Source organism: Phyllostomus hastatus, unplaced genomic scaffold (genome assembly GCF_019186645.2).
Source record: "Phyllostomus hastatus isolate PE091 unplaced genomic scaffold, TTU_PhHast_1.1 phas_scaffold_93, whole genome shotgun sequence".
In the NCBI taxonomy this organism is placed as follows: Eukaryota; Metazoa; Chordata; class Mammalia; order Chiroptera; family Phyllostomidae; genus Phyllostomus; species Phyllostomus hastatus.
This window is the reverse complement of record NW_025334042.1, coordinates 11,576,663-11,589,775: the sequence shown is the minus strand read 5'-3', so window position 1 is coordinate 11,589,775 and position 13,113 is coordinate 11,576,663. Positions and strand designations below refer to the sequence as shown.

Here is a 13,113-nt window from a genome sequence, read left to right as displayed (position 1 = left end):
GAATATATACTATATGCCAGGTAATAGTTTAGCTTTTGGAATAAAATGATGAACAAAACAGAAAAGTTCTATATTTTTATAGAGGTTTTATTTTAGTGATTTCACATTTTTTTGCCTACTGAAATTTAATTTTTTTGAAAAGAAAACCCTTGTTTAGGGAAGACTCCTAAACTCTTTTTACGAGGTCAGTATAATCCTAATTCCAAAACCAGGTAAAGATATAACAAAGAAAGAAAACTACAGGCCAGTATCTCTGATGAACATAGAGGCTAAAATCCTCAACAAAATATTAGCAATCCAGATCCAGCAATACATCAAAAAGATCATATACCATGATCAAGTGACATTCAATGAACTAAATAAATGATTCTTTGGAGAGAAGAAAGTTGAAAGTGCACATTGGCTGGTGTGGCTCATTTAGTTAGAGTGTCATCCTGTACCGAACAGTTGTGAGTTTTATTCCCAGCCAGGGCACATGCCTGAATTGTGGGTTCCATCCCCGTGCTGGGCATGTATAGGAGGCAACCAATCAATGTTTCTCTCTCTCCCTTCCTCTCTCTAAAAGCAATGAAAAAAAAAGTCCTGGGGTGAGGATAAAAAAAAATGAAACATGTGCTTTCATATGCTGAAAGTTAGAATGGAGTGCATGCCTGCCTTCTCCTCTTTCTAACTCTCCAGCAGATTTTTTGCTTATCTGTCATCTTTGTTTACCAGTTATTTATTTTTTAGGAGTATTGAGAATTTTAAATTTAAATACATATGGTATATATTCATAGAATAAATGAAAGGCAATTTTAGAAATAGGAAATTGTTTTCCTTTCTCCAAATACAGCTAGATATTGCTTAGATATATTTCGTTTTTTGAGATTCATTTCTATATGGGTCTGTAATTAGTATCTTTTAACATCTTAAAGATTGATTTTATTTTCATTTATTTAAAAAAGATATAGATGACAAAATAACGTCTAATGATTAGTGTTAGAGAAATTATAATCAATGTGTATTTTACTAAAAAAATTTCTATTTACCAATGCAGTCTGAATGAAGGTGATTTTAAACTTAAAAAGCAACAGCAGAGTCTTTTCTGTTTTTGGGGGCATCTTTTCCTAATTAGTGTCTTTCCCCTTTTCAGAGGCTGCAGTTGCTTTTACTGAACCCATTAAAGGAGATGTCCAGTATTAACCATCCAGATATTCGACTCAAGCAACTAGAATGTGTGTTGCAGATTCTTCAAAGTCAGGGAGATAATCTTGGGCCTGGATGGCCATTAGTGCTTGGAGTCATGGGAGCAATCAGAAATGATCAAGGGTAAGTGTTTAAAATTAACATCCAAAAAGTAATATAAAAGGGGAAACTATTCTAGATTCTTGTAGTAGTGGTAATTTTTTATGTATACACTTCCTGCTTAAGTTCAAGATTTATAGTTATTCTTAGCTCGACCCTCAAGTGACTACATTGAATTATTAGGGCTCACCTTTGTTTTGGAAGGATGGAAAGATAGCTGTTTATTTGATATTTATACAAGAATACAAGGTTCTTGATAAATGTATCAATCTAACAAACTTTATAACATTCAAAGATTGGGTATTTTTCGTTAAATATTTGCATTTAAGGCTTAACCTCTTTGCATATATTAAATAGTCTAAGAAATTGCTTTGAAGTGACTTTTTTCATTGATTTGTTAATTTATTAAACATTTATTCTGTGCCTAGTATATTCTAAATACTATGCTTGCTAGTTATTCTGATTACACAGTAAGTAGTTCCTGCTGTGAAAGTAGAACCCTATGGAAAAGGAACAAGCCTTGTAAGTAGGATATTGTAGCGAGAGAGTAATCCCTTATGTCGCAGAAGAATAGGACTCCAGTGGGAGGGACTGTGCCCCTGGAGAAGTACAGATCCAAAATTATGAAGGATGCTATATGCTTTTATAAACTATTTGAACTCACTCTCAATACATTTGTGAGGCATTTTAGGATTTTAATCAGAGGAGTGATGTAATCTGATATGCATTTGAAACCTGTCACTGTGTCAAGCAGCATGGAAGGGTGGATGGGAAAGCCTGCAGTGCGCTCTAGAAACAGAGAGGAGGAGCTACTAAACAGATTAACTGTAGGGGAAAAGTGGGAAATAGGAAATAGAATTAGTAGTGATTCCCAGAATTCTGACTTAGCTCAGTGGATGATAGTATCACTAACTAAATAGGGAATGCACATTTGGACTAAATGTATGGATTTGTAATTTTAAGATTGACCATTACAGTGGAGTTAGCTGACATTTGGATGACGCATTTGTGTGTAATTCTGCAGGATTCACAATATCTTGTTTTGATGGCTAATTTAGGAATTTTTACATGATTAAGTTACTCAAGACTATTGTGGAAATCTAATTTTTAAAATTTATTTGTACTAATAAATTTCCTTAAATCCTACAAAATATTGAGATGATTAAAGCAAAAAGATCAGCTATAACTTAAATGAAGCTGAAGTTTCTTCTCCCAACCTACAGTGCAGTTATAAGATAGGATGTTGTTGTTAGGATGAAATTAGTATATGTAAAACTCTTAGAAAGTGCTTGACATAGTAAACACTCAATATGTTAGCTATTATAATTTGTTTTCATCATTATTTTTCACCACCAGAATTTATCTTAAAAACAAAATACTTCTTATTCTTTTTATATGAAATTCAGTTACTCTTTTCTTTTATAGACTAGAATTTTATAATAAGATATAGTATAGATATAAAAGAATAAGGAACTACCTTTCATTCAGTGACTATTTCATTGTGTGTATTACATGTGCTAGGGATGCTAGATATTGGGGATACAGTGATAAGAATGTAGCTAGGAGCCCTGGCCGGCGTAGCCCAGTGGATTGAGCAAGGGCTGCAAACCAAAATGTTGCAGGTTCGATTCCCAGTCAGGGTACGTGCCTGGGCTGCAGGCCATAACCCCCAGCAATCACACATTGATGTTTCTCTCTCTCTCTATCTCCCTCCCTTCCCTCTCTAAAAATAAATAAATAAAATCTTAAAAAAAAAAGAATGTAGCTGGGGGGCAATTTTCTTTCTCATTCAATGTCTTAAGTTTTTTAGGGCTAATTGACACAAAATACAAATAAAAATAATATGGCATTAATATACATTTTCCTTTCCTTTTTCTAGTCTACTATTTTTATTTCTTGCAAAGTTTTAAATTATTTTAAATAAGTATGTCTTTCTAAAATCTATGTAAATGTTGAAATACTGTACTATGTAATGTATATTAGAGAAGATTTTGTTCAAATTTTAACACAGAATTTTGCATGGTACAGATTACTGTAAGATATGTATTTTCCCTTACATTTCTTTTAAATACATGGGTATAGATTTCTTTTGTGTTTTCAGAGAATCCTTGATACGAACGGCATTTCAGTGTCTTCAGTTGGTTGTGACAGATTTTCTACCAACCATGCCTTGCACTTGCCTGCAGATAGTTGTAGATGTTGCAGGTAGCTTTGGACTTCATAACCAAGAACTTAATATTAGTTTAACTTCCATAGGTTTATTGGTAAGTACCACTGCTTATCTTCTAATATGTATAACCTAGAGAGTACTATTTGCAGTTGAGAGTGAATGCTAAGTAAATTTGCTTTGGGCTCTATAGGAGTCATTTAAATGACTCTGAAATACCAAACATATCTTTCATAAAGGATTAAATGACATCACTTAAGAAATAATTCATTACCCCTGGCTGGTGTGGCTCAGTAGATTGAGTGCTGACCTGCAAACCTGAAGGTCACTGGTTCAATTCCCAGTCAGAGCACGTGCCTGGGTTGCGGGCCAGGTCCCCACTTAGGGGCATTTGATCTCTCACACACTGATGTTTCTTTGCTTGTCTTTCTCCCTCTTTTCCCCTCTCTCTGAAACTGAATGAATGGGATCTTTAAAAAAAAAGAAATGGAAAAAAGTAATTCATTAATAGTAGACTATTTGGAATAATTTTGATATATTGAAATGAAATTTAACTTTTATGAGGTTTGGGGGGATTTAGTAAACAAATAATAATACATTCAAGAGAGTCAGTTGACTCTAGTATAAAAGTTAATGGATTTTCAATATTATTTTGGAAGTTTTCATATACTACTTATATATAAATAAAGCTTCCATAAAAGGTTTTAACATTTACAGAGTCCTATAGTTTGCCAACACTGCTTTGTTAGCTGTAAGAAGACAGCATGTGATGATGAAGAGCCTAGACTGTAGAAACAGATATATGAGGTCTGTCCAGAAGGTATCCAGCCATGTAATATAAAAACTAGGGACATTTATTGAAGAAGATACAAGATATGAGAAACATTGTACATAGGACAGTGATGCCTCAGTCCCCTTCAAAGCAGGCACCTTGGGACCTCACACAGTTTCTCCCAATTGCTGTCAACTGTTCTGTCATCATCAACAGTCTGAAATCTCTTCCCTTTGAAAGGTTGTTTTAGTTTTGAGAAAAGCCAGAAGTCACAGGGCTCTAAATCTGGGCTGTAGGGGGCTGAGTCACCTGGATGATTTGATGTTTCACCAAAAAACTCTGCACAAGACATGATGCATAAGCAGGTACATTGTTGCAATGAAGCTGCCAATCACCAGTTTCCCCTGGGTGTGCCCTCCTGAGTCACCCAAATAGTTTCCACGTAGGAATGAATGTTCAAGCTTAGTACAAAATTTGATGTAGATTTGTTGTTCTACTCACTCATTCATTTTGAATGTAGTGGCCACACAGTACACACACTCACTCAATGGCATCTACCACCCACACTGACTAGTACAGTGGAGTCGTCATTGTTCGCACATGCTCATTCCAGTCTACTCTCCTTGACTGCCAGGTTACATCAGTGTTACACGAACTGTTCTTATTATCTTACCAATGGCTGGACTTTTTCCAGATAGACTTTGTATATGTATTTTAATTTTGTCTGCTTCTTACTAAATTATTGACCTTCTGAGCCTCTTTTTACTTATTTTGAATATAAAAGTAATAAAATCTAAGAGTATTGTTAAATATTACACAAACATGTAGAGTTGTCAATATAAATTTATTTAAAAGCTATTTTAGACACTTCTGAATGTATATCATAACTCAGAAGTTTTGAAAGTCAAACTTAAATCCCCTCACAAGATAGATAACTTAATACTATACTATGAAAAATATAACATGGGGAAATAATGTAGGCATGTTATATATGTAGATAATTGCTCCCAAACAGTGGTTATTTATTCATTCTTGATTTCTGTTAGATATTGCCTCCTTTATTTTATGTTCATGTTTGTAGTTTTTGGACTTCACATTTTTACCATTGATATAATTCTCATTAATTGCATAACTTGCTGGGTTGAGAATGAAGTCATATGATATGTCTGGGGATACTAATTGCTCTTGTATGAAATTACAAAATATTCAGTGATATTAAGGAATTGGTAATAATTTTGTTAGGGTGATAATGTCTTATCACCCTAACAGGGTAATAATGTTTTTTAAAGCCCCTTTCTCATGGAGATTATAAAATAGGCATAAAGTAAATATGACAAAATATTAACAATTTTTATATCTAGGTGGTGGGAATATCAACATATCAATATATTCTCCCTACATTTTTGTGTTCTTGAAATTTTTCATAATAAAATTTGTTAAAATATTAATGTTAGCAAAAGATTTGTCCCCTATAGTCTTCTGAAATTAGATAGAGACACTTGGCAGAGGAAGAGATGTCTTCATTAAATCCCTTCTACTAGACTTCTAAAGTAATTTTTAGATGTTTTATTCTGAAAGGTAAAACAACCATAGGTTGCATATTTGTTTATCTCTTTAAAATAAAACCTTGAATAAAGTTATATTTTCCTACTTTGCTTTTTAGTGGAATATTTCAGATTACTTTTTCCAAAGAGGGGAAACTATTGAAAAAGAATTAAATAAAGAAGAGGCAGCACAGCAAAAGCAGGCAGAAGAGAAAGGAGTGGTTTTAAACCGGCCGTTCCACCCTGCACCACCGTTTGATTGCCTGTGGTTGTGTCTGTATGCAAAACTGGGTGAACTGTGTGTGGACCCCCGTCCTGCCGTCAGGAAGAGTGCAGGGCAAACTCTGTTTTCAACAATCGGTGCACATGGAACCTTATTACAGCATTCAACATGGCACACTGTTATTTGGAAGGTATTGTAAAATAGCTTGAATTACCAGCTTTTAATTGGAATACACATATACTTTTTCAATTAAACTTGTTCCTATTATTTTTTAAGATGAATTTCCATGCATTTGTGCACTTTACAAAAGAGAAAATGTTAGCTTTGTCATATTTTAAATTGCACCTTACACAGAACATTAAATATTTAAAACCTCATCTCTCTTTTCTGTCTTCATTGCTTATCTGTCTCTGATTTCTGCCTTTGCCGTTACCTTTTTTCCCAAGTAAAAATAGGAGTTGCTAAACCACTACTCATAATCCAAATAGTATAATATAATCAAATAAGAATTTTATGAATAAAAGAATATCAACAACAGTGAAATTTACTTGGAGAATCACCAAACAAAAGTAGCTTTCAATTGATTAGTTCTACATGTCTGTTCATAAAATATACAATTTTTTTGTTTTTCTCTTTTATCCTCTCTTTAAAACTTCATTACAGAGTCAACAGCCAATTAGTGAGCATTTCCTCTTTATAAAAGGCTCTCGTTTTTTGTTCCATCTGTTCCATTTTAATAAAATCATAGAATTTTTTTATGAATAAAATTTATATAATTCTATGAAGTTTTTTAAAATGTCATCTTCTAAATGTCTCCTTAAAATTAGTAATGTATCTTCCCCAATAAAAATAAATGAAAGTCCTGCTCCCTCCTGTGTCTTTTGTCTCAACTTTATCCCCGGCTCCTCAGATCACAAACATGCTTAAGTTTCTGTTACTGTTTAAGGCAAACTGATATTTTTTCTGATTCCGTTTTCCTTTCAAACAACTTCATTGTTAATCTTGCTGCCTAATTCTCAGTGATTTACTTCTTCCTCACTTCCCCTGCACTCCTTTATCCCTTATAATTTGATTTCCTTATTATTCTACTTCAGAGTTTCTTAAACCCTATGAGCGAATAGCAGAATCACCTAGAGGACTTGTTAAAGCACAGATTGCTGAGCCACCACCCCCTATCTTCTTGAGTTTCTGTTTTTTTTCTCCTTAGTGTGGGGCCTGATAATTTGCATATTTATGAACTTCTTGGATGATGCTAATGCTGTTGATTCTGAGGCCATATTTGAGAACCACACAAATTTTTCATAGGTTACAGGTGGTCTTCTAACTGCCAAGTTTTTAGCATACTCATCTTTTTTGTAACATTTAACACTGCTGATGAGTTTCTCCTTGAAATTTCTTTCTTTGGTTTGTTTCATAGCATGCTTCTGCTTCTCTATTTACTTTTTGTTTTGTTCCTATTCCTTGCTCTGAATCTACCCTTTAAATGTAAACATTCTCCAAGTTGTAAGTACTTCCTGTTTAATTTTTCCAAATATCTTCATCTAATACCGAAGTGTGAGTTATAACTTCTATCTAAATGTCTCTCATAATTGTATTTTTTGCCTAGACCTTTCTCATTAGTTTTGTTCCTTTTTTATACATTACCTGGTAGATGCTCCACTGACACTTCAACAGCCTTAGACAATGTTCTATCCAATTTATTTTAATTTTTCATTTTCCATGACCTTAAGGATAAACTTAAGAATATAAGAATACCTCAGTTGTTCAGTTTCTTGTAATATATGGGGATTGATCAGATTGTCAAGTATAATTTTTGTAACAATTCCTAATTTCCCATGCTGTGTTATCAGTTATTTTCTCTATGTATTTTTATAAATATTTAGGTTCTCTTTCATCTATTGGACCGAGTTCGAGAATCTTCTACCACTGCAGACAAAGAAAAGATTGAATCTGGAGGTGGCAATATTCTCATTCATCATTCAAGGGACACAGCAGAGAAGCAATGGGCTGAGACATGGGTTTTAACATTGGCCGGAGTAGCAAGAATCTTCAACACTAGAAGATATTTACTGCAACCTTTAGGTATGTATGTATTTTTTTTCTGGCGATACAAGTAATTAATTGATGTTAAATGAAATTTGAAAAATACAGATTTTTTTTTGAATTTCATATACAATGCTACTTCCCAAGAATAATCTTAACTGCCAGTCTTTGTGTTGATGTGTGGTGCGTGCATAAGAATGCACATTTTCATTTGAGAAAATATGTATTGGGTACGTACGTACTATGGGCTAGCCTCTAGGGGGATACAGTGATGAGCAAAATACATGTCATCCTTGCTGTCATGGGCATGAAGAAAAAAGTATAACTACATTAAAAATGCAAAATTGCTACAATTATAAATGCTACAAAGGAGTAATATATGGTAAGCTTATAATAGGTATTTAACCAGGTCAGTGAGGTCCAGATAGGCTTCCCTATGAAAGCAGTATTTTACCTGAGATCTGAAGGGTATGTAGTAGCTCATTAGGCTAAGGTAAAATGAAAAGTGAAGAGCAGATAGGCAGAAAATAACATGTAAAAGAGGAGATTGAGAAGGGGACGTTGAGGACCCTAGTATGTTTGAAGGTCTGGAATGAAGAGAACAAGAGAAAGTGGGATTCCAGATTGTAAAGTTAGAGAGAGGCCAACCATGCCAAACTTTGGAGGTCATATTCATAAGTTGGGACTTCATCCAAAGAACAGTGAAGGTCCACTAAAAGATTTTATTCATAATGGTACACGATCAGATAGGCAGTTCTAAAAGATCACTTTGTATGGTATGAAATAACAGCAGGCAAGGACGGCAGGACCCTATTAGACTAGTTAGAAAGCTGCTGGTGTAAATCAGTGGTTTGCAGCCAGGGCCAGATTTCTCCTGCCCCTCTTCCCCTCAAGACATTTGGCAATGTTTAGAGATGTGGGGGGTTTTCCATTGTCACAACTGAGGAAGGACAGGCGCTGCTGGCACCTGGGGACTAGAGGCATGGGATGCTGTTACACATCTTACAATGCATAGGATAGCCCCCACAGCAAAGAATTATCCAACCCAAAATGTCTGAAGTACTGAGATTGAGAAACCCTGATGGAGACTATAGTACCGTCAATTCTGGTAGTGATAAGGGTAATAGAAAAAAGTGAACAGAAATACTTTTGTACATAATTGTGAGTATGTTATACATATTATTTTATTTTTTAGTTTATTAGTTTATGTTTGGCTTCTTTTTTTGTTTATGTTAAAGCAAAAGCATATTTACTCTTTCCTTAGGCTTTTTTGTGTGTTCTTCACATGTATAGTTTTCCTTTTTTCCAAAAATAACTTATTTTTATAAGCACTATTTATTATAATAGTGGTTGATTTCTCTTGCACTTTAAGGATCTATTTATCTATCTATCTCTCTATCTACACACAGGAGATATATATAGTCTGACAGAAGTAATGCCTGTTTGAATGTGCTTGGTAGGGTAATAATATTGGTGTAATATTTTATAGTTTTAATTTGAACATTTCACTTAAAATGTCATATGGTGTGCTTGAGTGTGATATTGCTGTGGTATAGAATTACATGCTTATGATTTTCTAATAAAAAAGGGGGTGTTATTTGTGCCCGACCATGTATGTGTGTGTGTGTGTGTGTGTACATGCATATATGTATATGTACACACATATACGTATATGCATGCATATATATCTTTAAATCTTATATAAAATGTATGTACAATGAAATGTACCAATTTTAACTGTACACTTGCTGAATTTTGACAAAATAAGCATTATTTTAATACCTCCATAATAGTTAAATTATTTTAAAAGCTAAGAACTAATAGGTATAGATTTAGATTTTTAGAAATGAAGACATTAAGTAGTTTGTGTTGCTTTGATAATTTTTTATAACTTGAAGACTAGAAATTTATATCTTAATTTTTAATAAAAGAAATGAGTATAGAGAAGAAGTAGTGCATATCTGGGAAGGTGTTATGATTTGTCTTATATAGGCAGAGTCATACTTATTGTTTCATACCAGACTTACTTCTAGCTTTTCTTATTAACTGAATGCTTCCCTGGGTATATGGGTTCATCTGTTTAAAAAAAAAAATCAAGTATGGTGCCAGGTAGGTGCTAGATTTATTGGGGAGATCACTTTGTAAATTATGTGTCTAACCATTGTGTTGTACACCTGAAACTTTATAAATAATATGGAATGTCACCTGTAATTGAACAATTTTAAAAGCAGTAATTATAAAGAAATAAATAAATAAGTCGTTTGTAGCCTTTGCAAAGTGGAAGACTTTAAACCTCGATTGTTTATATATTTCATAACCTACTTATGTTATCCTGCTTTGGAAAATATCAATTCCTGTGATTTTTGCACTTTTTAAATGCAAGTATGTAGGCATTAAAGCAGCTCTTAAAATAAAAATGGCTATTAACAAAACCATTAGTCTAGATTGCTTAGGAATACAGTCACTTTTGTTGGGCTTCATAGGAACAAATTACACCTGGCCATAGAGAGATTTATTATAAATGTGTTTAGTTAGTTCCAGAAGTAGAGCAAGAGATTGAATTGATCAGTGGAAACCAGCAACTACCATTCAGCCCAGGCTCTGCTGCTCATGGATCAGCAGACTCAGTTTTACTTGAAGGAAACAAATTTACACTCATTGTAAAAGGACAGTCTCTTCTTTGTGGTGCATTTTGTCTTGGTACCTAAATAACTGTTACATGTAAAAATGTTTAAGAAAGTTATACAACTATGAATTATTTAAATATGAAAACTTAAGTGTAAAGATAAGGTTTAATGGAACATGACATAATTTATTTTAAACATTTAGACCTATAAAAACGTGTATTATGCTGTTATAACTTGTAATTTTCCAATTTGTTTAAGAATAACATTTTACTTAATCATTAATAAAGGTTAGATAAATAGACTGAAGATGTGACAGAAAAGCTTTTGTTTTCACCCTCTTAAGTGTTTTTTCTGTTGTCTTTTGGCAGAACTACTAGGAAATAGTATAAACATGTATACTTACTTTTCTGGTTTTGTTTTTAAGACCAAAACATTGATATACCTTATTATGTAATCTCTTTGTGGTGCCCTTTGTTCCTGTATCTGAAAAAAAGTTTTCTGGATTTTCAGGTTGTAATGATTCTAATTCACATTGTTAATACCCTAGTACTTAAGCAGTTTTTTTCTACTTCCATAGGAGTTTAAGCAGTAAAATGAAGCAAATAGAATTTAAAATGTCTAATAGAAAAAATTTGATCACTTTTGTGATATATATATATTTTTTCGTCCTAATATAGGAGACTTTTCACGAGCATGGGATGTTCTTCTTGACCACATACAGTCAGCAGCACTCAGCAAAAACAATGAAGTATCTCTGGCTGCATTGAAAAGCTTTCAGGAAATTTTACAGATTGTGTCTCCTGTCAGGGACTCAGATAAACCTGAGACACCACCTGCAGTTAATGTTCCTGTGCCTGTCCTTATAGGGTCCATATCAGGCCCTGGCCTGAACAGGCCATTTGTAAGAACAGATTCCATTGGAGAAAGACTTGGAAAATGTAGTAGCTCTGAGCCACCCATAGTTACTGATGAGCTTGAAGATTTGAATCTCTGGTGGGCTGCGTGGAATACCTGGTATAGAATTGGATCTGAAAGCACTAAGCCTCCTATTACTTTTGATAAACTGACTTTTATTCCCAGCCAGCCTTTCCTTACAGCTTTAATTCAAATATTTCCAGCTCTTTACCAACACATAAAAACTGGTTTCAACATGGATGACTTGCAAAAATTGGGGGTAATATTGCACAGTGCTGTTTCAGTCCCAATAAGTTCAGATGCATCCCCCTTCATTCTTCCATCTTATACTGAAGCAGTTTTGACAAGTTTACAGGAAGCTGTACTTACAGCTTTAGATGTTCTCCAAAAGGTAATGGAATTCTAGTGGCTCTCTGAACAATAATGCATTTGGTTCTCTGGAATTTTTTACTTTGCTATATATTTTGAGGGGATGAATTCTGGATCATCAAGACTGTTGTGTATGTATACTTTGGGATAAATTCAGTATTGTAAAGATCTAGCTATATTAAAAACATGTGGTTTTCTGTTGTATTTTTAAAAGGTAATTCAGGTTTGTTTTGAGAGTCTTTAAGAAACTGCCTGCATCCTGTTTTTATTCACCAGCATTTTTTATTTGTTCATGCATGTCTTCATAAGAGGATAGTACTTTTTGGAATAACAACTTCAGTAACGTACTTATATAATTAGAAAATTAATAAGCAGTGGTATTATACTTTGCTGTTTTTTTAAATCTGCACTTAAATTTAGCTCTGGAATTGTTGGAAGCTTGTTTTTTAAAAAGTAAGGATAAACTTAGAGTATTTCAGAGAAATTTTATAAAGCCATATTTTTACCTGTATGTGTTTTGTTACTATAAAGCAGTATTAAAACAGCCCTGGCTGGTGTGGCTTAGTGGCTTGAGCACCAGCCTGTGAACCAATGGGTTGCTGGTTCGATCCCCAGTCAGGGCACATGCCTGGGTTGTGGGCCAGGTCCCCGGTGGGGGAGCACAAGAAGCAACCACAAACTGAGGTTTCTTTCCCTTTCTCTTTCCCTTGTCCTCCCTTGAAACATAAACAAATAATATTTAAACAAAAAGAATGACTAGAACAGACCTGAAAATCATTGAGTAAATTCCAATTAGCAAATGACTCCAGATCAAAATCAAAGAATTCTTTAACTTTAAGGTAATTGTTAATGTAATTCACAACAACCAACATACTAAAGGAAAATAAAAAGCCAGCTGAAGAGCCAGTGATTCCAACAAAGTAGCTATGTCATTCTAACAATATTAGAATGGAACTAGAACCTGATACACAGATGTGATCAGGTTTTCTACAAACCGATTGCATGTATCCAGCTGGAATGATGGAAACTTTCGCAGTAAGAATAGTGATTTCTGCTACATGATAATACCTCTTAATTGCCTCTAGAGGAAATCTAGCTGAGCAGTAATTCTTTAATCTCTTTAGCCCTATTATACAGAAAAAATAAATTGTGTAGAAACTTAAAATTTA

General features: G+C 33.8%; 1 protein-coding gene across 5 annotated transcripts in view; it reads left to right on the top strand.

Annotated features, from left to right (window-relative positions):
* MON2 (MON2 homolog, regulator of endosome-to-Golgi trafficking) overlaps nt 1-13,113 on the top strand; it is a 113,304-nt gene that overhangs the window by 66,493 nt on the left and 33,698 nt on the right. For all 5 annotated transcript variants that reach the window (XM_045829176.1, XM_045829174.1, XM_045829175.1 and 2 more), the window contains 5 exons: nt 1,133-1,308; nt 3,386-3,548; nt 5,887-6,180; nt 7,874-8,072; nt 11,338-11,966. In XM_045829176.1, the coding sequence (XP_045685132.1) occupies nt 1,133-1,308; nt 3,386-3,548; nt 5,887-6,180; nt 7,874-8,072; nt 11,338-11,966 (1,461 nt within the window). The remainder of the gene's footprint in view (nt 1-1,132; nt 1,309-3,385; nt 3,549-5,886; nt 6,181-7,873; nt 8,073-11,337; nt 11,967-13,113) is intronic.